This window comes from Schistocerca serialis, chromosome 3 (genome assembly GCF_023864345.2).
Source record: "Schistocerca serialis cubense isolate TAMUIC-IGC-003099 chromosome 3, iqSchSeri2.2, whole genome shotgun sequence".
Lineage (NCBI taxonomy): Eukaryota > Metazoa > Arthropoda > Insecta > Orthoptera > Acrididae > Schistocerca > Schistocerca serialis.
Window position 1 is genome coordinate 1,013,212,251 of NC_064640.1, and position 24,618 is coordinate 1,013,236,868.

At 36.8% G+C, this 24,618-nt stretch overlaps 1 protein-coding gene across 1 annotated transcript in view; it reads right to left on the reverse strand.

Annotated features, from left to right (window-relative positions):
- The window catches only part of LOC126471471 (zinc finger FYVE domain-containing protein 9), a 429,993-nt gene that overhangs the window by 272,110 nt on the left and 133,265 nt on the right, over positions 1-24,618 (reverse strand). The window contains exon 3 of the mRNA XM_050099668.1: positions 18,591-20,688. Coding sequence (XP_049955625.1) covers positions 18,591-20,688 — 2,098 coding nt within the window. The remainder of the gene's footprint in view (positions 1-18,590; positions 20,689-24,618) is intronic.

Genomic DNA, 24,618 nt, shown 5'->3' on the forward strand with positions numbered 1-24,618 from the left:
ATTTGCAGCACCCTTCATTGACTCACATGCAACAGATTCCACAGCAGCTCCAATAAATGCTGATACTTGTTGATTTTATGAGGTGAGCGTAGCATATTCATCAGGGCACACATTGTTTCTGCTGCAGTGTGTCCTTTGCCTATAGCTCTCAATCCATAAAACCACCTATCACTTACTTCAAAATAATTATCTTTACACTTATCAGAATTCCAAAATGAATGAGTATATTTACAACTGGTACAATTAATGATAGGTTTCCTGGCTAGTCCATTTGATATCTCACTGCCTTCATGTAAACTAATTGGCCCTCCACATATTTTACAACACACACATTCACCTAACAATCTTGTTCAGATGTTTAAATCTATCAGAATGTAGCCTAACCTACCATTTACATCCCTTCGGTTTTGAGAAAACTGCATATCACAACGATTCATTTTAATCTTCGAAGCACTAATAGGTGTTTCTTTAGATACTGATGAGTTTACCTGTAACTTCACATGACACATGTTGAACACAATGTTTCCCTTTATTAGAAAATCTGTTACCATGAAACCCAAGTTCCTTAAAAAGATTTTGTTTTGGCATCATACTTTACTTTTTGGGAGATTTACCAATCTATTCGTCACTTTTTCTTGGAAAAACGTTAACACTTCAACATACAACGTGTGCTTATGCTACGAAATGATACGATACATTTTTTGACAGTGCTACCAATACAAACACGTAATTTAACCTTCTATATAAAAAATTACTGATTTTATTAGATATTGAAGTAATGCAAGTAAAAATTTTAACATTTTCAACCAGTGTAGATTGTATTAAAAAAAAATTAAAAAAAATACTTCCCATGTAAGTTTATAAATGATATATAATCATTTTATTAGGAACATTGCAAATTTTATAATGAGATAAAAATCCAAAAATGTGAAAAAATATTTCCATTTGAACTCCCCTTAAAGAACATAAAGACCTGGCCCATTCCAGGTCAGCTCTACAATGCATTTGACTGACTACCAGCAGCAGGTTAGCAATAACTTATCTGTCTTACACACTTCAGAGAAAGGTCGGATACTCAATGTTCTGGAAGAAATTAAAATCTTATGAAGTCTTCATTCCCACTCTCTCTTTACAATTAATGAATGAACAGACCTGTATCACTAAAACATTTTAGTTAATAATGACATTATCCAGGCAAATTAAGGTGCCCATAAAGCTTAATATTTTTCCTTGTTTTTTAAATGTAAAGGTTCTCTTCCCTCTTAATGTTGCGATGGATCCGTCTTTCTGCTGTTACATCCCACTTTCCCACTTCACATAATTTGCCAAACTCATGTCTGTTTCATATTGCGCTTGTGCTTGGGTCACATAGCTTCAGTACTCACGGCTAGTATTTACTATTAAATAGTTTTCCTGTTTGAGTTCCTGGTTGCACAGCACTAGAGAACAGTTGTTACTGAATTTTCGTAATTAATTCCATGCAGTATGCAATTTCTCCCCCCACCCTCACTTTTATTGCATTTTACATGTTTCATTATTTTGGTAAATTATGGTTTTTGGTATGATGTCTGTGACACTGAAGCAGATGTGCAGGCTTTGCAAACAGCTCCAACCAAGCTGAATTGTGGGAGGCAGACTACCCACCATGCATTAGCATGGTTGCCCAGTGCTTTTAGTGAGACAATTGCAAATGAGCTGTTTACATCTGAATACGAATATCCAATTTTAGGGGTTGTTCTTTTAAGGCTAGTCTAGTATGAAGCAAGGATGAAATACTGCACACATTACAATCACATGCAGATTTCTCAGTTCCTGTTTTGCTCAGATCTCAAATGGTTTCAGAGTTAACTACTCAACAGGCAAGCATGGTGTTAAATGCCAAAACAGAGTGACACACTAGAACTTCTATGTAACCTGTATCATGCATAGCCATCACTGGCTAGAAATTTCAACTAATTTATGTGGACATATGCTATATTCTGAATGGTCTCCAAGACAGAACACATTTAATATACATTTGTTTTTGGGGTAGTTGTGCGTATGTATGTGTCTCACCCACCCAACATCTTAGATGTATTATTCTACAAAAATCAACCTTATTGCTTCAATCTCTTTTCTCTAGAATCTTTCTGCTATTATACTAGCCTGTTAAATGCTGTCACCCATGGTGTGTTGCGAGTGAAGAAGTGCGGGGGTTGAGAAAGTGTTAGAGAGAAGCATTGGTTAACTGTGTTTGTACATGGGCTTGCTAAAATGCCAGACCTCTACACTACTGAAGAATACACAAATATGGTGTATGCTTATGGCTTCTCTGATGACAGTGCCAATGCTGCTATTGAAGAATGCCATCAGCACTTTGACAAGTTGAATTCCTGATTGTCCAGTGTTTACCAGTTCAACAGTCTGGGTAGGAGCTGCAACACCTTGTTGAAATGATGCAGCGTAGTCCTACTACCAGCATCCAGACACTTTTTGCAAATATCAATGTCCCACAAAAACGTGTATGGTGACTTTCACATGCAGAAAACTCATTTGACATACAGTGTGTCAACAATCTTCTCACTGGTGACAAAGGCACATGACTTTAATTCTGCCACTGGTTTTGTGCACTCCCATACAAGTGTACTTTCTTGTTACAGAAACTGAAGTTATATGTGGCTAAGCATGGGTACTCAGTAAGTGTGGGTCTGATGGCACCAGTTATAAGACACATGATATGGATGAGCCCTGTATCCACAAGTTTTGTGTGAGCACTATTCATCCAGGCTGGTGAGAATGGTAAACCAACCCCAGAGCTGAAATATGGAGTATTTATGCAATTGATCCCCATTACAGGTCACAAAATAATATCCTCTAGAAACTCTGTGGCACTTCATGGGAATCAATTGCAACAACACTCTGCACTTCAGTTATGGGATTGGTTTACCCAGACGTGGTACACTGCTCACCAGCCTGGATGAACAGTGTAGCATTGCAGTGCCTCACTGCAGATTCCAGCAGGTACCCTGAGTGGTGCTTTGAACACCAGCATCAGTAGGATGAGCTGACCAACAAACCTCCAGACCACTAACAAATGAAGACTGTCAGGATGGTGTTGTAAGTGATGGGCACCCGTCTTCTAGTTCGAGATTAGTTCTGTGGTGCTAGATGGTGCCAAACGTTACACTGAGCTGTTGGCGACTAACTCTACTGGAAAACATTCAGTGCTCGTAGATGCACACCCACATCAGGCTCTGCATGGCAGCCAAAAGTTGTCAACAGTGTAGCAATTCTTCAGCAACAAGATGAGTAATGTACATTTATTTAAAGTGCACTTGTGCCAAGTTTTTTATTCTTGCCTGTCCAAAGTCCTGCAGTGACAGATCCCTTGGCCACCTTCCACCAATTTATCATTAGAGCGCGGACATAACATTTGATCCATCAGAACATAACAGATAACGACACACATCACATCGTAACAAATACTGCTCACACAAAATTTGTTGTACACAGGTCAACCATACCATGCATCTTAGAACTGATATCAGACCTGCACCAACCTTTTTCCCACCCATACTAAAGCCACATACCCTCTCCACCTCCATGATGGACGAGTGCATTTGTATGGGAATACAAAAACTACAGAAAAATCCTAACCGCCCTATTCACACAGACATTCCAAGCACCACCAAAGGTAAGCTTCACGCTTATCACTACCCCTGGCTACCGTAATAATGTTAGTTCAAAAGAGCTTTAATATTGATAACTGTTGGAGATTCACAAGGCAGATTGATGCTATGATGTAACAAATTAAGACACCATGCATATAGACCAAGCCAACTGAATTTAAAGTGCCACCCAAGATCAGGTTGGTTCTTAATTGAATAAAAATCCATTTTCATTTCATGTGATGGTAACGTGTCTGCAGTGCAGACATTCTGTCATAAGGGACATTCCCGTACGGCTCTATTAGTTGCGTGCAAACCTACTACATCTAGTGGCAGAAGTGTGAATTAACTATGTGTGGCATTACGATACAATACAGCACTACGGTGCTACTACCTAGCGCCAAAGATTTGAATGATTCAACTGCATTATTTATTGTGTTTTATGCAATAGTTGTAAATGATTAATATTTTTAAATATTTAAATTATATTGTATATAAAACCAACCATTAAATGTTATTGTCAAAATGTGTTCATAATTAGTGAGAGAGTAATGGCTGTAAAGAAACAGCTACTAAATCACTCACGGGATTTACCACTTGACAAAGAAAGTGATACTATCCCATTTCTTCATTAGTCTTTCTTTGTGAGTCACTCTATCTTTCTGGGTGAAGTTGCTTATGTGAACTTTTGTGAGCAGATGGATTAAGCCACGACAAACTGTGTAAACTGCTACTTTTAGAATCAAAGTTTACACAGCACCCGCGCATCGTCATGGCAGAGTATTTTGGCTGAAATTCTATAAGTAATTAAAAGCTGGTATTGTAGCAGTGAAATGGACATTGTAATTCATCTTGTGGCAGCTGACTGTTTATACAAATGATTCAGCAGCTTATGTGGATTGCAAGCTGCTGTATGAGGCCAAATATTTAATGGATACAACCATGTGAAATTACATAGCACATCCAACAGAGGCACAAACTGCTCACTGAGAAAACAACAGACTGAACTATTTTTTATTGTATATGTTGTGCAATCAACAGACACACACTCAGGATGCTATTATGCAAAGTTATGTTTTCATTTTGTGAAGCCAGTAACTCTCAAGTGTGGTGCTTTATTCTGAATAATTACTGTTCTGTTCAGTGAAAATGGTCTTAAATGTTTCATTACGTAAGTAGTGAGTGCAACCCAATCCTATGCACCATGTATCTAAAATCTGTTTCCATATTCAACAATTATGAAAGAAAGCTGATATAATTTGAAACTAGTATGTTCTAAAATCAACTAATGCAATGGAATCAGCTAAATAACTCATCTTCCTGTAGCAACATTATCAACTGGTTGTGGAATGGACAATGAAGCAGATATCAAAAGTGAAACCTCCAAACTCATTATTAAGCAGTATAGGCACTTTGATGACTGAAGTTCAGTGAAACCATTACTTTCATTGCTTGCATAATCAGTAAGGTTTTTTGCATCATGTTCAGTTGAATATTGTCTTTCACATAACTACAATACAGTGAACTGCTGCACACTTTCACATACCAAAAATACTTGTTTCTCAACTTATAACTAGCCTAACTAAAACATGATCCACCACAGCATGTACTGTGGTGTAAGTACAATGCAGGTCAATCATACAATTAATTACTGAATAACATTTATGTACATAATGTTGAGTCTGAAGTGATTTATATGTTAATATCTTTAGCAATCGTAAATGCAGATAGGAGCGAGTATTTTCGCTAATGTGTTGCATCCGTGTCCCACCATCAGTCACCTCAAAGTTTGGAGTTATTGGCTCAATTATTAACTCCCCTCTCTTCATCTTAAAATTCTAATTAATTATTTCATGTACAATAGCTTGCTTCAACTATTGTTTGGTGAACTGCATTGTGTAAGAATAATTACTTACCAGCTACTGCACACAATTGGTACCATTTCGCACTCCAATAGCCTCATGGTCAAACAGAGGTTATTTCTAATTAGGAAGGACTAATTAACTGAAATGACATAGAACCACTGCAAATTCTCCAATGTGCAACTGTTGCACTGAAAGGCAGACTGTTTGCTGTGTAATTCATGACTCTCCTTTGAGAATCTTCCCTGGCAATCCTACCAAGTTCCTGGTGATGACACAGGTGCCAATAGACTATATATTCGTGGCCTTGATATCAGTTTGTCGTTTAAGATAATTTTAAAATTTTTTTGTAATTTGGCCATACACTAAATAAATAAATGTCACTGGTTAAGTGACAACTGTCATTTGCTTCCATTAATACTTTTCACTGATGAAGCCACATTTATATAAAAGAGAATCAACAAAAATTGTATCATTGATGGTCACAGAAAAACCCACAGGCTACAGTGGAAACCAATTTCCAAGTTAATTTTTCGATCAATGTTTGGTGTGGCAGGATTGGTAACATGTTGACAGGTATAGTTATTTTTGAAGAGCCAATGATGAGACAGATTTACTTACATTGTTTTGGAAAATTCATTTGTTAAATACCTTGAGAATATTCCACTGGCCACACAAACTGCAATGTACTTCCAGCACAATGGAGCCACTCCACATTTTACCACACGTGTGAGGAAACATCTCACCTGTACTTACCCTAATCACTGGATTGGTCATGGTTGTATAATTAAGCAACAACTAAGATAATCAGACCTTACGCCAAAAGATTTTCGTTTACCTGGTTGGATGAAGTTTGAGGTGTGTACATGAGATACTCAGACAAGCAACAAAACATGTTATACGAAGAGCGCAAAATGAACTGAAGTTGATGGGGGGAAATGCAATCATTTATTGTGAACAGTACAATAATTGTAATGTGATGTGTATGATAATGCTTAAAGGTAAATGTGTTAAAAATATGCATTTTTCAGTTGATACTTGGCAAACATTACAGCATGTATTTTACAAACTGTTGAACATGTGTAAATGTTCAAACCTGACAATGTACTGAATAATACAACAAATAAAGAACAGCATACATTAATGTGTTCTATCTTGGGAACGATTCAGAATACAGTGTACGTACATATGAAGTTTTCTGCTTCAACTGACATGCCCATCATATTCCTGAATAATGATCATTTCTTGTGAGAGACATTCCATAATTGCAAGTGTTGAAATTTTCAGCAACCAGTTGCACAAAAGAAATTTTATTCCTTTACCGGTTTCAGGTATCACACTATTTCGGAGCATCAAACGTAAGATGTACGCAGCATAATGCTGTTGTCATATGGATCATAGTGGCTGTACAAAATGGTATATTATTTTTGACACTTGAAAAAAATACGATAATTAAAACCTGAAGGAAGGCCCTAGGTGCCCGAAACTGGCGAAGGAATAAAATAAACACCAATATATAGTCCAATATAAATACCAATCTACAAGTTACTTCAAAATACAACCAACACAAAAGAATCACTACCACTACATCAGTAAACTTTCAAACGAACTTCCATGAACTTAATCGATTAACAGCATTTTGGCTTAATGGTTACAAAACTGAAGAAGTGTTGCACACTTATGTGAGAAATTACATGAGGATAATCATATGACAGGAGCCTTGATCACTAAACATGACTTCAATGACAAATCAGCCAAGTAATTCAAAAAGACATCAACTTATAGAGTTATCAAATGAAAGAAATTGGGAACAGAAGAAAAACTAACATTCTCTGTAACAGAAACACACAAAAAATGTCAGTTTGAACTTCTTTTAAAGTACTGTAACAATCCGCATAGAACTATGAAGAGTTGCCATAAAAATTCATCATTTCCACTCCATATCTCAAAATTTTCTACACTAGTACATGACAGCAACAAATATGTTAGAGCTAGAAAAGACATCTCCAATGCAATAGCAGAAACCGACAGACAACAACTGGTAAGAATGAACTATCTGCAGCACAGACTAACCGATAAACATCACAAGGCAATGACACATGTCAGTACCATGTATGAAAAAGCCAAATACAGGGTACCATATAAGACAGGGTTTTTTCCCATAAATTTGTCATTAAAAAATTACAGGGTCGTCTTATATTTGCAGATATAAAATTGCTGCTGAGGTCAACATTTTTACATTGTTCTGTAGAGTATATGGGGTAGTCTTACATTTATAGGGGTTGTCTTACATTTAGCCCTGCGACGGATGGGTGAGAAAATTTATCAGGAATGGATGGGTTAGGTCTGAGAGACTAGAATTTAATTCAAATTTAAAATTACCTATTCTGTGGTTCTGAAACATATTTATCGATTTAATATGTGAGAATGACACTTAAATAAACATTTTAATTAATGACTCGAGTACTTGCTTGATCCAAGCATGATAAATAAAACATAATATGAATGTGTATACTTTTAACACTATTTTGCAATGTAATGTACCAAAACATAAAATGACTCACTCCAAAATAAGAAGACATTATTAAAAATATGAACCAAATGATTAACACATATAATAAAGATATTTAACACAGTGCAATGTTTATTGTTTACAATCTTCACACACCATAAAACAGTGCTCAAAGTAAAAATATGTTTTGCATGAAACACAGTAATTCTCTGTTTTGTACACTTAGAACAGCTTTCTCGATTTCCTTGCACTGCAACAGTCCTTGGCTATTGTTCTTTTCTCTTGCTCAGCACCCTTAATGCCAGAGTTCTTGTCTCTCTTGACAAGTGCTGAGAATATGCCCTTTCTTCGAGAAGTTCTTTTGTGAACTCAAATGCTAGTTCTTTTATGAAATTATGTCTCTTTTTTTCCACTAAAAAAATTGCTCTTTTATAAATGATGAAAGTATTAAAAGCAGCAACATTCAATAATGAATAGAATATTACCAAAAGCCATTGTCTGGTATTTCTGCCCACATTATAGAGAGATGATAATTCCTCGATAGTCTACTCCAGCTCTAGTTGCATTGTAGCACATTATGACCTCAGGTTTATTCTGGTCCCATGTCTGCATCAATCTTATCATCAAAGTGCATAGAAGATAAAAATGTAATCATCTTTCCTTTCTTTGACACACAGGAAACACAAGTTGTGTCCTCTTGGAACTCAAACAAACTAGAATGCACCTTTCCATCTTTTGAACATATTAACTCTGGTGGAAGTTCACCTTTCGTTTTCGTTCTCCTCCCCCACCCCCACCCCCCACACACTCACACCCAAGTGTTACAACCATACTTAGCTTATGTTCACTCATTTTTCTTATTACAGGATACGACATGTATCAACTGTCCACTGTTATATTCCCGTTTGAAGCAAGCATGTCTTCACACATCCTTTCAACAACAGTGTCAAGTTTGAAACTGGTGTTTTCAAATGGCCCTGTAGGCTGTCTTCCACAGTGTATTTTTAGGTTATATATGCAGAAAGTTTAGGCATCAGCTAATGAAAACACCTGTAGCCCACTTTCTGCAGGCTTAAATGGGATGTTAACTTTGAATTCACATCTACCTCTGAAGGCTAAAAGCATTTCATCAAGTGTGGCAAATTCTCCTAAGGATAATTTCACGTGAAATCACCCAATGGCCGTTGCCCCTATGTCACAGATTTTTCTGAAAATTTGATGTAAGAATGTACATAATGAGTTGGGGTTAAAATATTTTTTCTGGAATTTTTTGACCAAAATTGTAATTAGGAGACATTTTGAAATGTGGGCCCTTTCTACCAACTGGTGATGAGAAACGACGCACCTTTTAAGTTTGTAACCACTATAACTTTTTTATTTATGAATCAATTTTATTCAATTTGCTGTCATTGGAAAGTAAGAGAATAGAGCTATAATATCAAATTATTAAAGTGCTGTGTCTAAGTGACAAATTTTTAAAAATTTGTAATTAATGTAATTTCTCACTTTTTTTTGCAAATTTCAGGAATTTTTTTTTTTCCCCCAGCAAAATCACATTTCACCATCTGAATTTTTGTTTCAAATAATTCCTACTGCCATACTTTTCAACATAAAAAAAATCAGAAGGGTGTTTGTCCTCTATTGTTAGATCTTATACTTTTTCAATAATGCTGTAATAATTAATTGCTTCAAATAGCTTTAGGTTTTGTGGTAGCAGTTGTGTGTCAGAAGAAAAAGAGTAGCAGTGAAGAGCTTGATTTAATAGATATGTCAAGCGTGAATCAAGCTGATATTGAATTACTGAAGCTAAGAAGCACCTGTGAAAATATTGAGAGAGTTTGTTCTTCTCACATTTGAAGACAGACAAAGAATTTGCTGTGACCCTTTTAAGAAGCATGGTAAGATACCTTTGAAACCTATTTCTTTAACCATGGCAAGGAAATATAAAACCCTTGGACTTATCCCAGGTACCAAGCTGCACATAACATGCCATACGGACATTTTATTTCCTACGGGGGATAACCTTCCAGGGATGGATGAATGTGAAGTTGAAGATCAAGAATATACACCAGATCCATCTACAGCTCTTCAAAAACTTAATGAAAGTTGTGAATTACTTGAAATTTTGTTACCATCGCTTAGCTTTAAAATTCCAGAAAACAGTATCAGAAGTGCTACATGTTCCAGTGAAAAATGTGTCTGAAGAAACTGGCAGTGCTGAATGTACAGACCATAATATTTTTTGCAAAAACTTAAAGGGAAATTCAGCAGAAGTTCTGTTAAAGAAACCTACAAATACTTGCCTTAGCACCAGTTTCATGGAGTGAAGAACATATCCAAATGTTTTTTAACACTGCCGAATACATGGTAAAGAAATCGAGGGTATGGCTAAAAGAAGATGGTATTTTGTCAAAAGGAAGTTACAAAGTGGGAAACAGAATAGGTAAGGATGTGGAAAAATGTGTCCAGAATTTTACTGTGAGGATGATACAAGTCGCATTTCTGCTAATAAAAAAAAGACAGTATGTCTGTCCTTCAGAAAATGGCAAAAGAGTATATAAGACAAAAAGACTCATTTTACATAATCTGAAAGATGTATACTTAACTTTCAGAGAAAAATACCCTGAAGATAAAATTGGTTTTACTAAATTTTGTGGACTTAGGCCAAAAGAATGTGTTACTGTAAACAGTTGTGGGATGCATAACGTATGTGTATGCATGTATCACCAAAACGTAAAACTGTTAATACATGTGAAAAACTGTACACCGAACTTCTACAGAAACTTGTGTGCAATCTGGAAAACGAGGAGTGCATGCTGCATTGCTGTTCTCGGTGTCCTGACGAATATGAACTGTGCAATTTTTTAATGGAGCTGGAGTCCTTACAAAATTGTGAAAATGTTGTATTCAAACAATGGATGCAAACTGATCGACCTACACTGGAGACATTAATGAAGACGACTGACGAATTTGTTCAGTATCTCATGCAAAAACTTCAGAACTGAACACATCATTATGTATCAAAATATCTGAGTCACTACTTCAAATCAAGCAAAGAAACCCTCCCTGATACTACATGCATCATCATAGTGGATTTTGCAGAGAACTATACCTGTTTGCTTCAGGATGCTGCACAACGATTCCACTGGCAGAACATTCAAGTCACCCTTCATCCTTTTGTGGTGTACTTTAAAACATATGATTGCATTAAGTCAATGTCATTGTGTTGTATAAGTGACTGTTTGCAGCATGATACAAACACATTCTATGTTTTCCAGAAACCTGCTCTCACTTAAGCATTGGAACAATTACCACACATCCAGCATGTTATGTAGTTCAGTGATGGCAGCTCTACACAGTATAAAAACTTTAAGAACTTTTTTTAATTTGTGTCATCACAAGCAAGATCATGGAGTAACTGCAGAATGGAATTTTTTGCTACTAGCTGATGGCAAAAACACATGTCATGGAGTTGGTGGTACTATTACACGTTTAGCTACAAGAGCAAGTTTACAGCATCCATATGACAGTCACATTTTTAAGTCCAAAAGATCTGTTTACATTTGCCAAAACTCATGTTCCAGAAATAGAAACCTTTTATGTTACAACAGAGGAGATAACAAAGTTCACAAACACGTTACAAAAATGATATGAGACAGGTTCTACCATTCCTGGGACAAGAGTGAATCATTTTTTCAAACCACTGAATGAAAACAAGTTGCTGATAAAGCGTGTGTCATCATCTACTAAATTCATTCAAGTTCCTCTTGGAATTCAAAACACTGCCTCTAACACAATTAAAGAAGAAACATTTGTCGCAGCTATCTACGATAACCAGTGGTGGCTTGGAAAAATTCTAGAGATAAGTGAAGAACACAGAGATGCAAAAGTCAAGTTCATGAGTCCAAGTGGCCCTTCCTCAAGTTATTCATGGCCACTTCACACTGATGTTTGCTGGATAACTTATGAAAACATTTTAATGACTTTGCCTGCTCCTAGTGCAAGCACAAGTACTGGTCGTTTATATACTTTTGAATCAGACATAACATTGTCCATTAAAAACTTGTTTGAAAGAATGAATGGTTTTTAGAATTTTATTAAGTGTTTACAAGAACTGATCATCATTTATGACCACTAGGTAAGAGTCACAAAATGAAATGTGTATATCATTATTTACGTTCTTTCTGTTTTAAATGATTAAACAGAACAAACACCCTTCTGATATTTTTTATGTTGAAATTTATGACAATAGGAATTCTTTGAGACAAAATTTAAAATGGTGAAAGTTGTGATTTTGACGAAAAAATTGATTAAGTTTGTAAATATATATATATATATATTTAAATGACTTTAATTACAGATTTGCACATATTTATATGCAGAATTGCAGCATTGTTATAGTGACATAGTTGGTCCTTTTATCTTTCTAATGGCACCAAATTGAATAAAATTGATTTATAAATAAGGGAATTATAATAGTTTAAAAACTTTCCACCTACCTTTCGTACTGACGCCAGATGGAGAAAATGCCAGACATTTCAAAATGGTCCCCTGACTATATAGTTGGTCAAAAAAAAAAAAAAAAAATCTGAAAAAAATTATTTTAACACTTTCTATTTATGCACTTTCTTACACCAAATTTTCACAAAGATCTGTGACATGATGGCAATGAGATTTCTTTATTTTGGGTGATTTTAAATGAAATGAGTTCTAGGCAATAATGCTTCTGACAGTGCTCTACAAAAGTTTGAAATATATCTCTCATGGGTGCTAATATAACAACATCTTATCTCTATGGCCTAGATGTAACATCATCAAGTCGAATAACTCTCATCAGGAACCTGAAGCAAAGGAGCAACGTGAGAGCAGGAACATTCTAACCACGAGCAGAAACATTCTAATCCTGATTACATTAGATTCAGTTCTGGTTCAGTAGACCCAAAAAATTAGATGATTCTCGTGGGTGTGGAACACGACAAAGTATACCATAAAACATTTGAAAATGAGTGAAACATGGACGATAAATAGTTTGGACAAGAAGAGAATAGAAGCTTTCGAAATGTGGTGCTACAGAAGAATGCTGAAGATTAGATGGGTAGATCACATAACCAATGAGGAAGTATTGAATAGGATTGGGGAGAAGAGAAGTTTGTGGCGCAACTTGACCAGAAGAAGGGATCGGTTGGTAGGACATGTTCTGAGGCATCAAGGGATCACCAATTTAGTATTGGAGGGCAGCGTGGAGGGTAAAAATCGTAGAGGGAGACCAAGAGATGAATACACTAAGCAGATTCAGAAGGATGTAGGTTGCAGTAGGTACTGGGAGATGAAAAAGCTTGCACAGGATAGAATAGCATGGAGAGCTGCATCAAACCAGTCTCAGGACTGAAGACCACAACAACAACAACAACAACTTACTACCTGGATCATTTGTCAGGAGATTGTCAAACTAGGTGAATACAATACAGTAAGCTGGGAGAGCTAATATTTACAGAATTAATATTCTGTCAGAATGAAACACTGTTACGCACTGTTAACAAATTTATCGTACACAAAATATCTAATCTTGACTGTTGTGACAAAGCGCTGTAAAAACTGAAATCTAAAAGTCATTTTTACTTAAGCTGTCCTAACACAGTCTCCATTAACATATTCACCTATAGGGTACAAGGAGTTGGTATGAAAAGTCTTTCAAACTCTGCTTAAACCGTGCTTTATCTGAAACCAAGTTTTTAATGGTTGCTGGCAATTTATTGAAAGTGTGTGTTCCTGAATATTGGACCCCTCTTTGGCAAAGGTAAGTGATTTTACATCTTTATGTAGATTGCTCTTATTCCTAGTATTGATATTATGTATTGAGCTATTGGTTGCAAATGGAGATATATTACTTGCCACAAATTTCATTAAGGAATAAATATAATGAGAAACAGTGGTTAGAATAAAAAGTTCCTTGAACAGGTTTCTACATGATGTTCTTGAATTTATATCACAATTATGTTTCTTATTGCACACTTTTACATGCTAAAAACTTTGCTCAGTTTAACGAGTTGCCCCAGAATTGCTTGTTTTATAATGGCGCCAACACGCAATTTCTTCACAATATTGCAACTTCTAGCTCGCATATTCTGAGGAGGAGATTTTTTTCCGTTATGCATCATTCTTTCGTACCTAAGAAGTAGCTTCAGCTACGTTTTCTGACTCATTTCTGTCAACATCCATTACTTCCTTGTCATCAGACTGCTCCAAACTGCTATCGTGATCGCTAGCTATATGGAAATTTGTGTCTGTGTCTGAATCATCGTCTGTAAATTGATATTCATTCTTTGTCACATTCTTTCCATGCCATCGAGTAAAGCTGTTCTAATACTGTCCTCATCATACCATCGAAAATGTTTGTTAGTTTGGCTGATTTCTGAAATTCCAGTCGAACTCAAGATTAGACGCGCCTAATAATTGTAAAGAATACCAATACTTACTGCCTATATCACTATTACAACTACATGAAAAACCTTTGCCGTTTCCCTTACATCTACACCACCGTACAGCTTGTGTCTCTCAGACATTTAGGAGGCAACTGACTCACAAATGTAGTAACAATGCTGCCAAAACACCAACTGTCAGACTAAACGTTACAACATAGGTATGAAACTAAGTTAGACGGAAGAAAGGTGTAGTAGTGCCATCTGTTGTTATCTGGCAAACTTGATTATTTTCTTGCAAGTCAAGACAGATCCAACACATCTGATTGGGTTCGCTATTGAGGTCACGCGCAGATTTATTCTAAAAAATTTGGAAGGGCAAGGCTCAGCAAACGATACTTGCTTTCCAGATTTCCCGATGCTACGGAACGCTTGATACTAAGACTTCTATAACCTGAGCTGTACGACCCGCCATGTTTTCCCCAAAGTATAGAATAATCATGATTATTTGCATATAAGTCAAGACGTGAGTGGAGATTTTTAATCAAATGTATCGAAGAATTAGTCGTAAATACGGGTGGTTGCTCAGCTGTGAATTGCACTAAACATTGCAAAAATGGTTTTCGCACGTTTAGATTTCCACATGACCCCAAACGAAGAGAAAGCTCGCAATTGGCAAATTGAAGTGGAATATTTATTGTGTTATCATAAACATACATAAAAACTGAATAACACTTAACAACGGTAGGACGAATGACAATTAAGATATTTTTATAGCTGATTAGTCATTGTGGGGGAAGCTGCCGAAGTACCACAATCTTCCAAGAATAAAGTTTTGATCACAACTTACCTAGCAACAAATTTTCTGTCTTATTTTTGCGTTAATAATAAAGACATTTAATAACAGCATGAATTCCAGATAAAAAAAAATTTACATTTGGTGTCTGGTGGGTGGTTACTCATACCTACATGCAGGGCAGCAACTATTTTAATCTAACGAACAAAACTATAATATAAAATGTTACTTTTGGGTAACAGGCCTATATGAACTTACTTTTAAGGTTGAGTTCATGCATTGTGCAATTCTAGGGGCTTAATAGTGATATGAGCCTACATTTCCAAAGCCGTGTGATATTACATTTCACTTTTTCTGCTAAACGAAAAGGACATGCTAGATATATCTACACACGTTAACTAATGTTCGACACACTTTATACATGAAGTAGAAAATATTTTATAAGAAATATTGTAAAAAGTTGCGTGAACAAGCTTATCATCCACAATATAAAACATTGCGGAATCCTCAGAATTGGGGAAAACATGGCGGACGATTCATCCAAGTATATACAACATAGGAGCTCTACTTGATACAGTACAGACGTTGCCCGAACTATCACGTGACACTGGCTCGCGCGGCGTTACTGCAGGAGAGAAACGACTATAAACTAGCCACTAAAACAGGCTGATTAAAGTTTGACAACTTTTTGAAACACAGGAGAAAACAGCATTAAATCCATCTTACAAACTTTTGTTGTATTTTAACAGGTTTGCAATAAACATTCTCATATGTGTGGATACCGTATACAAACATTAAAACCGCTTTTTAAGTAAAAGTAACATTAAATAACGCAAATGTCCTTCGAAAAACATTAGCTGATTGAGAACCCAGACTAGTATTTTATTTGGCTCTGAGAAACTATAGTGACTTCCTAAGTGGATTGCAATTGAGAAATTCGGTCGGTTTTCACGTATCAGAGCACCGGGTAAAAAAGTTACCTGCTTCTAATCCGCTTTGGAACATCAACAGCGACATTCAGTTGACACAAGAAGGAACATTAATCCAGAGTGAAACTTGCAACGAAGGAAATAAGTTACATTAAAATGACTGTAATTGTTATCGCGGGAATTAATTACAGCGACTAGACCTGTCGTGGCGAGAGTACCAACAGACGTCACCAGATAGCAGGACGAGAGTGAGTTCGAGAATGGGAGTGAATCGTAATTGGGATGTTTTATTTATATATTCGATGGTGCTGTTACATATTACCTGCACACTAGAAGATATTGCAGTCTGTTTTTCAGTTGCTCAAGCTCAACGCTACGGAAGTGCACCAAGGGGGAACCGTGACACCCGTTTGGCTGAGAGCTCTGTCGTGATTGCTGGGAGAGGAGCGGTGGGCGAGCAGCAAATTATGTCCTGTTGCCAACCATGGAAATCTATAGAATGTACTTTGGCTTTTTATGAACGTCTACCACGTTTAAACTGCAGTCTGCCTGAATTAATTTGTAGTCTAAATCGAATTGAGTTTAAAACTGGACAAATACTGAACGATAGTATAAATTTCTGCAGGAAACGTTAGAAGTTTAGATAGGGGTCTTTGCTGATGATACAAGTATAGTAATCACACCTGAGAAACAAGAATTAACTGATGAAATTGTCAATACTGTCTTTCAGAAAATTACTAAGTGGTTCCTTGTAAACGGACTCTCACTGAATTTTGATAAGACACAGTACATACAGTTCCGTACAGTGAATGGTATGACGCCATTAATAAATATAGACCTTAATCAGAAGCATATAGCTAAGGTAGAATATTCCAAATTTTTAGGTATGTCCATTGATGAGAGATTAAATTGGAAGAAACACATTGATGATCTGCTGAAACGTTTGAGTTCAGCTACTTACGCAATAAGGGTCATTGCAAATTTTGGTGATAAACATCTTAGTAAATTAGCTTACTACACCTATTTTCACTCATTGCTTTCATATGGCATCATATTTTGGGGTAATTCATCACTGAGGAATAAAGTATTTATTGCACAAAAGCGTGTAATCAGAATAATAGCTGGAGTCCACCCAAGGTCATCCTGCAGACATTTATTTAAGGATCTAGGGATATTCACAGTAGCTTCTCGGTATATATACTCTCTTATGAAATTTGTTAATAACAACCAAACCCAATTCAAAAGTAATAGCAGTGTGCATAACTACAATACTAGGAGAAAGGACGATCTTCACTATTCAAGATTAAATCTAACTTTGGCACAGAAAGGGGTGAATTATACTGGCACTAAAGTCTTTGGTCACTTACCAAATAGTATCAAAAGTCTGACAGATAACCAACAAGTATTTAAGAAGAAATTAAAAGAATTTCTGAATGACAACTCCTCCTACTCCATAGAGGAATTTTTAGATATAAATTAAGAAAAAAAAAACAAAAATATTAAAAAAAATAAAAATAAAAAATAAAGAAAAACAAAAAACACAAAAAAATAAAGTTGTTATATCAATTTAAGTATGTTGTTAAATTAACCTAATTATGTCATGTATTGAAAAATTCGACTCGTTCCACATCATTACGAAATATCGTATTCATGATCCATGGAACTAGTATTAATCTAATCTAATCTGACACACATTCGTATTTCTTGCTGCAATGTTGTCGATGCTTAGTGTGACTTATGATGGGAATGAAATGGTATGTGGCAGCTGTTTACGCACAGCCTAAGACAGAGCAGCGGCCAGGTGATGTGTTTGGAAGTATGAGACATTGTTACATCCTCACGTCAATACAGAAGCGGAATCGGACATTATTCAGAAAGAAACAGTTGCGTTGTCAGGTACCACCCCAACCACCACCTCAGATTTAGCAACACATTCGACAGAAAACAGAAAAATAATTGCGATATGGAAGATATAAATTTCACAGCTATGCTATGACGACAACGGCGACGATGATAGTTACAAATAGTTTGGTAAGCAAAAATGGAAAAAAGAAAAGACGAAAACGGTCCGAAAATTAATGTAAACCATTTCTTTTTGTTTATTTTATTTTTCCTAGTATTAACAAAATGTAGACAATAAATGGCGTATGTTTAGAATAGGGATAATGTTACCTTTTTTTGGCAGATCCTTTATATCAATAAAACAGTTCTAGTTCTGATTAGTAGAACATGTTAAAAATAAATTTTTCTCAAGGAACCTGTTCAAAAAAGTAGGAGTCGTCTTATATTCAGGGTCATCTTATACTCTGGTAAATACGTTATTATAGCTTCATATCTTCTCCCTTCTTAATTTAATTAAAGTTACATAAAATAAAAACTTATTGTATTTTTAGTCTGCAGAAATATAGATCGACTATGCACATACCTACTGAGGGTGTTCTTTGAAGTCCTTGCACATTTTCTTCCTCATCTTCAACCACTATTTTCGATGGTAAATGTAAATATTTGGGTCTAGAAGGTTTCTCTCCACTTTCAGTGACGGAGGATGTTGATGTTGCTTTATGTTCAACAACAGCACACTCAGGTGTACTTGATTCAGAAGACGAACTTGCTGAATTATTAACATCACTGTCCTCTTCTACAGTCTGTAGTGTACAATTAGTACCTAATTTGTCATTGTGCACATCAAGGGTGTCCCTAGCCTGTTTATGGTCTATTTCTGTTTCCATTATAGCTTCAGTTGTTCCAGATACACCAGCAGAGGCATCTTCTAGTTTCATTTGAGTGAAAAGGGCTGACAGACTTTCAACTGTGCCAGAAGAGTTATTTCTCACACCAGTTTCACAGCCGAGTTGAGATTCTAATGAATTTCTTTTTATTTGTTGGCATTCTATTGAAACAACATTACTGACACTAGCTGTTCCTTGGCTTGCACTTAAAATATTTACATGTCCCACAGAATCATTACACTCAGGCGCACAGTCTGGGTACTCACTATGAGATGATTCTGTATTTTCTATGCCACTAGTGTGTGTATCGACAGACAACAATAGGCTTGGTGTTGCCTGATCTCCTGAATTATTCTCGACAGGTAAAATACTACCGGCTGTTCTATATTCATTGACAGTAGAGAAATGCTGAGATGAGTCAGTGGCAGAATTCACAGACACACTCTCTTCACCAGAGACAACACTCAAATGATCCACATTTTGTGGATCTTGTTCAATGTTTTGTCCTTCCTCTCTCACAAAACTATTAGCTGCCTTTTCACAAACTGTAACTTCACAATCAACATTAGTGGAAGACATTTCACACAGATCGGCACTTACAGAACTGCTGATGATTTCAACATATTTATCACCATTATTATCTGGTTTCATATTGGAAGCAGTAGTGTCTGGCATAATGCTGCCCTTATGCTGCTGTGGTAGGCTTTCATTCTGGGTTTCAGTCTCTGGTGGCATTTTTTTGTTATGGCGTTCTCCACTCTGCTCGCTACTTTCATCTGATTCGTGTCCAGCTATATCAGTATCATATATTTGTTCCAGCTCTTGTAGATACAAGTCAAGTTCATTATCACTCAACTCTTCTATGGCACTGAAACTAATAACTTCTTCTGAGGCTTTATGATGACTGTTATCTGAAACACGTTCATATGTTAGTGTCTTGTCATTAAATTTAACCTCACTAACATTATGCTCATTTTCAGGAACAGTAGAAGTAAAGTCCTCAGCACTGCCAAAAACTTGAGGACCATCAGCGTTTAGTGCGTGGTCTTCTTCTTTGGTTTTGTATTTTATTTCATCGTTTGCAGGTAAAAGTTCTGCACCTCCAGGAAATGTTACATCATCCTGTAGCTCAGTACCTGTGTTGACATTAGACACATTAAAAAGTTCTGGCAATGGACCAGACTCTGACATTCCCACAACTTCAGATAATGTGCCATATTCAGAAGCCCTGCCCACTGATGATGATTTTTCCACATCAGTATTATCCTCAATAATCTCTACTTTTTCAGTGGCTGTATGAACTGAAGAATGATTGTGATCTTCACCAAACCTGTACAAATGATCATGTTTCAACAATTCTGAAGACAAATTTTGCTGATTACTTTTTGAATAACTTGTCCCTGATTTATTCTCATTAATTTCAGTTCTTGACTCTTTCTCTCGAATGTGTTTATTGTCCTCATAAGGAATACCCTCCTTTATACCTTCCACACTTGTTACATTGACATTCAAATTTCCAGCATTCAGATATTCATTCAGGCTAGAAAACACACCACTAACATTAAATTTATTACTGGAGGTAACCTTTTCCACATAGTCCTTACTGTTTGTACTACTGTCTTTTCTCCCTTTAATCTCCCAGGAGTTGGTTTCAATTAATGGAGACAGCACATTATTCCTCAACACTGATATCTGAACTGAATTTATAGGTGGTGTAACAGTTTTTGCACAGCTGATAGATTCAAATCCTTCTGTGTGAGGTGGAGTAGCTTCATGTTGTAGAATACTCTTCTCCTGAAATAAAAATAATTTCAAATTAAATAGTTTAAGTGACAAATACATTATAATAAAATATAAAGGCCCACCTTCTTCAAGAATGCAATTTGTTTTACCTCTACACATGTTACACCTATAACACTGTGTTCTTGAAAGAAAATAGACCCTTCTAACTCATCATTACTTTCTGTAAGCACGTGAACAGAGCTTAAATTTCATTATGACGAATACACATATTATGCATATTACAGATTCATTTTATTTAGATATATGTAGCAAACATTTTATTCATATTAGTTACAAACAAAAATGGCTAACAGCTCACAAAAATTTATAACAACATTATACACTGGTTATTCAGTTCACTTACACCTCCAGCCACTACACAATAATACAGCACATAACAAACTAAAGCCACAAAGTACATGTAAAATTAGAAATGGAGGACAAAAGAGACTTCAAAAGACAACATGAAGAAACATTAGTGCCAAATCAAATGCAGCCTAAATGGGGAAAACACAAATTTTGTGTAATTAAATAAAGTAAATGACAACATAAAATGCTTAAAGAGAGTTGTGCATCACCTGACACATCTGTGAATGTGTGCGGGGTTACAGTAAAGGAAAGCAGTGAATGAAAGAATAATTATGATACTATAAAAATAGCTTTACAGTGAAACAAATGCAAAATAATAACCAACATATAGGCAATTGAAAAGGCATGTCTATAAAGTCAAACACTGTAGCGAGGTAACATTCAATACTGTGCTGCTCCACCCAGTGCATTGCAACATGGTTGGCTTCTCCTTGGAATGCTGTCCACAAGAAGGTGAAGATACTGTAGCTCAAGCTTGCCCCACTCTTCAACAGCACCTCTTCTGAGGTGGTCAAGTGTGACAGTAGGATTTCTACAACAATGGACTGCAAGTTTGATAACTGGCCACAAGCATGTTCAATAGGATTCATGTAGTTGATACTGGAGGCAATGCCATTCAAATAATTCTGCCTCCTGGATACATGTGTTCAAGAGGTGTGAATAATGTGCTCATGCAGCACATCAACTAATGTTGATGGGTTAGAGGAATCTGCCCCCATCTGGTACTGCCCTCAAATTACCCTCGAGACTGACGAATGGCATCCGACATCTGTAAACATGATTGACCCACCTTCCTGTTGAGATCAATTATTAATTATTCTTCACTCACTGAGTTAGGTTTAGACCATTGTTCTGAACTTTAACCTCAGTGCCAGGCCTTCACATCATCATCGCACTGAAGATGAGTGAACAGATATGGTTTTAATAAGTGTACATTAATTGTTACTCACTGTGTTGCCCACATTATTTTTCTTATAGTCTAATATTTCCCTGTGATGAGACAGTTGACATGTGCAAGCACACCGCATCACTGCGTCAACTGCTTTCGGTGCTTGAGTGTTTGCTTCTTCCTACCATTATATTCGGTGCCAAACTTATTTGGTGAATAAAACAGTCTCATTCCAGGTGTTTGTCACTTGCCCACCTTCTCGTTGTACAGCAGTATAGAGGATTTGTACTATTGTTTGTTATGGATGCTTAGATGCCAAACTGGTCACATGGAGATGGTTGCAAACTGTCTGGATCAATAGAACTGTCCCAATAGCCTCCAAAAAGGCAGTGTGATTGGTTTTCTGTTGTATTCTCCGTTGAGTATCTGTGATCCAAAATTTGTAGGTCGTAGGTCATGAGCTGATCTTGCTGGCCATAGGTGGCCACTATGATGCAGATCTTCAATGTTCTGTGTCTCATACTAATTTCTTGCACAGTGACGATGCAAAGTCTTAGCTCAAAATGACCCTTCAGGACATGTTAACAGTCTGAGCTACGTCAAAAGCCACACTGTCCCGTTCACAACTGAAGTCATAGTGCACACTACTGAACTGATCAGAGAATGCACATTTATTTCTACCTCCATTATATGTGCTTCCTGTACATCAAAATTTCCTGTGTCAAAAAAAGTGCTGAGAAAGTGGTTTCTCATATATATTGATATATATTCAAACGAACAAACATGCATGGGCGTGCGCCTCCACACACACACACACACACACACACACACACACACACACACACACACACACACAAGAAAAACAATCATGAGAGTGGTGTAAAACTTAGTTTATAAAGGGATAGAAATGTATGTATATATGACAAAATATTGTGAAAATCAAACTGCCTTCAATCAGTCCAACAAATTTCTAATCCTCGCACCAAGAGAATAGGGAGCACTCAGAACAGAATTAAACATCCACAACATAAGTAGCAATGTTATATTTGGCTACGTAATTTAATGCTAAATGATTTTCAAGTGCTATCCAACTGCTATAAAATTTCAAACAACATTATACTTAATGTACTGCTCTCAGAAGTGTTCTATACATTAAAAATCTGAATGCATACCAAAGGCACCTAATGGCAAGTTATCAGTATACAGATCTGTAACTCTTTCCCAAGTGGTGTTGACATTCCTGGCGGTAAATGTTTTTCAGATGTGATAAGTTTGCGCACCAGTTAAACTACTCATAAACAAAACCATTCCATAAGAAAGAGAAAATAATGTAGACAATTACAGCTCATCTTCTTTACCATCAATGTTGCCCAGTATTCCCAAGAAAGCCACGCATAAACTATCAGCAACACATCCCTACATATTATTATTGTCATACTATCAGTTTAGCTTCAGAAAAACAGCATCTGGCAAACGCAATTTATAGTTTTTGGTGTAAAGTTCTTTCAGGGTCAAATTGTTTTGTCTTAGGGTGCAAAAACAACTAAGGTCAAATGCACCCATATCCAAACTGTAGAACATGAAGACAAGAGGAGTTAAAAATGACTACATGTCAATCCAATTGATAGAATAGAAGACAGGGATGTGGAGAAAGGTCTATAAAATACACCATAGAGAAACAGAGGTCCAAAAGTAAAAATTTAATGGCCTTCGTCATATTGCTACGACAGATAAAAAGTAAAATGCGGTCGACAGCCCATACATTATTTTCTAAAACAGCCAATAACTCAGATGGCAAACACAAATGAGTACACAAGCAGTTAAAAAGAGGGCATTCCACCAGGAAATGGCGGACCATCAAAAGTTGATCACAATGTGCAGAAAGTGGTGGGGGGGCACTGCTTAACAAATGGTGCAACCTAGTCAAAATTATCTCCTCACGGCGAGAGAGCCGAGAGGAGGTCGTCCAAGTCACCGGGAGAGGCTTAATAACCTGCAGCTTGCTCCCAGGAAGGGAGGACCAGTGCTGATGTCAAAGTGACACCACCTACTGACAAGACAGCAACATAGAGGTAATCGGAGGGAATGTAAGAAATAGCAGGCTGAGTTACGAGGACTGCAGCCTTGGCTCAAGAGTGAGAAAGTGACAGCTTTCCTGGACCTGCTGCACTAAGGGATGGACGGTATACAGCACACAAAGGACTTAAAGGGCACTAAGAGAGTGAGCAGATGACACAATTGAAAAGCCTGTGTCGCTGGATGTACTGCGTGGTCTGATACAGGACGAAGAGCTCTGCTGTAAATACTGAGCAGTGTTGCGGGAGCCGATGTCGAAAAACATCGGGCCAATGACAAAGGCACACCTGACACCATGGTCAGTCCGATCAGTGTACACAAGGTACCATTGCGAAGTTCCATGCGAAGGTCGTGAAACTGAAGGTGATAAAGTGAGGCTGGAGTAGCGTCCTTACGAAGCGAATAAAGGCCAAGGTGTACATGGGCTGCTGCATGAAGCCAAGGTGGTGTAGGGTTTACACCCACCAGGAAAGTCGCAGGTAGTTTGAAGTTAAGCTGCCGGAGCAAGAGCCAAAAGTGATTTCCAGCGGGTAACAGAGATGAGGGACACACCCCATACTGGCGATTAAAGGAGTCACCGAAGGAGGTGGCATACGTTGGATGGCCAC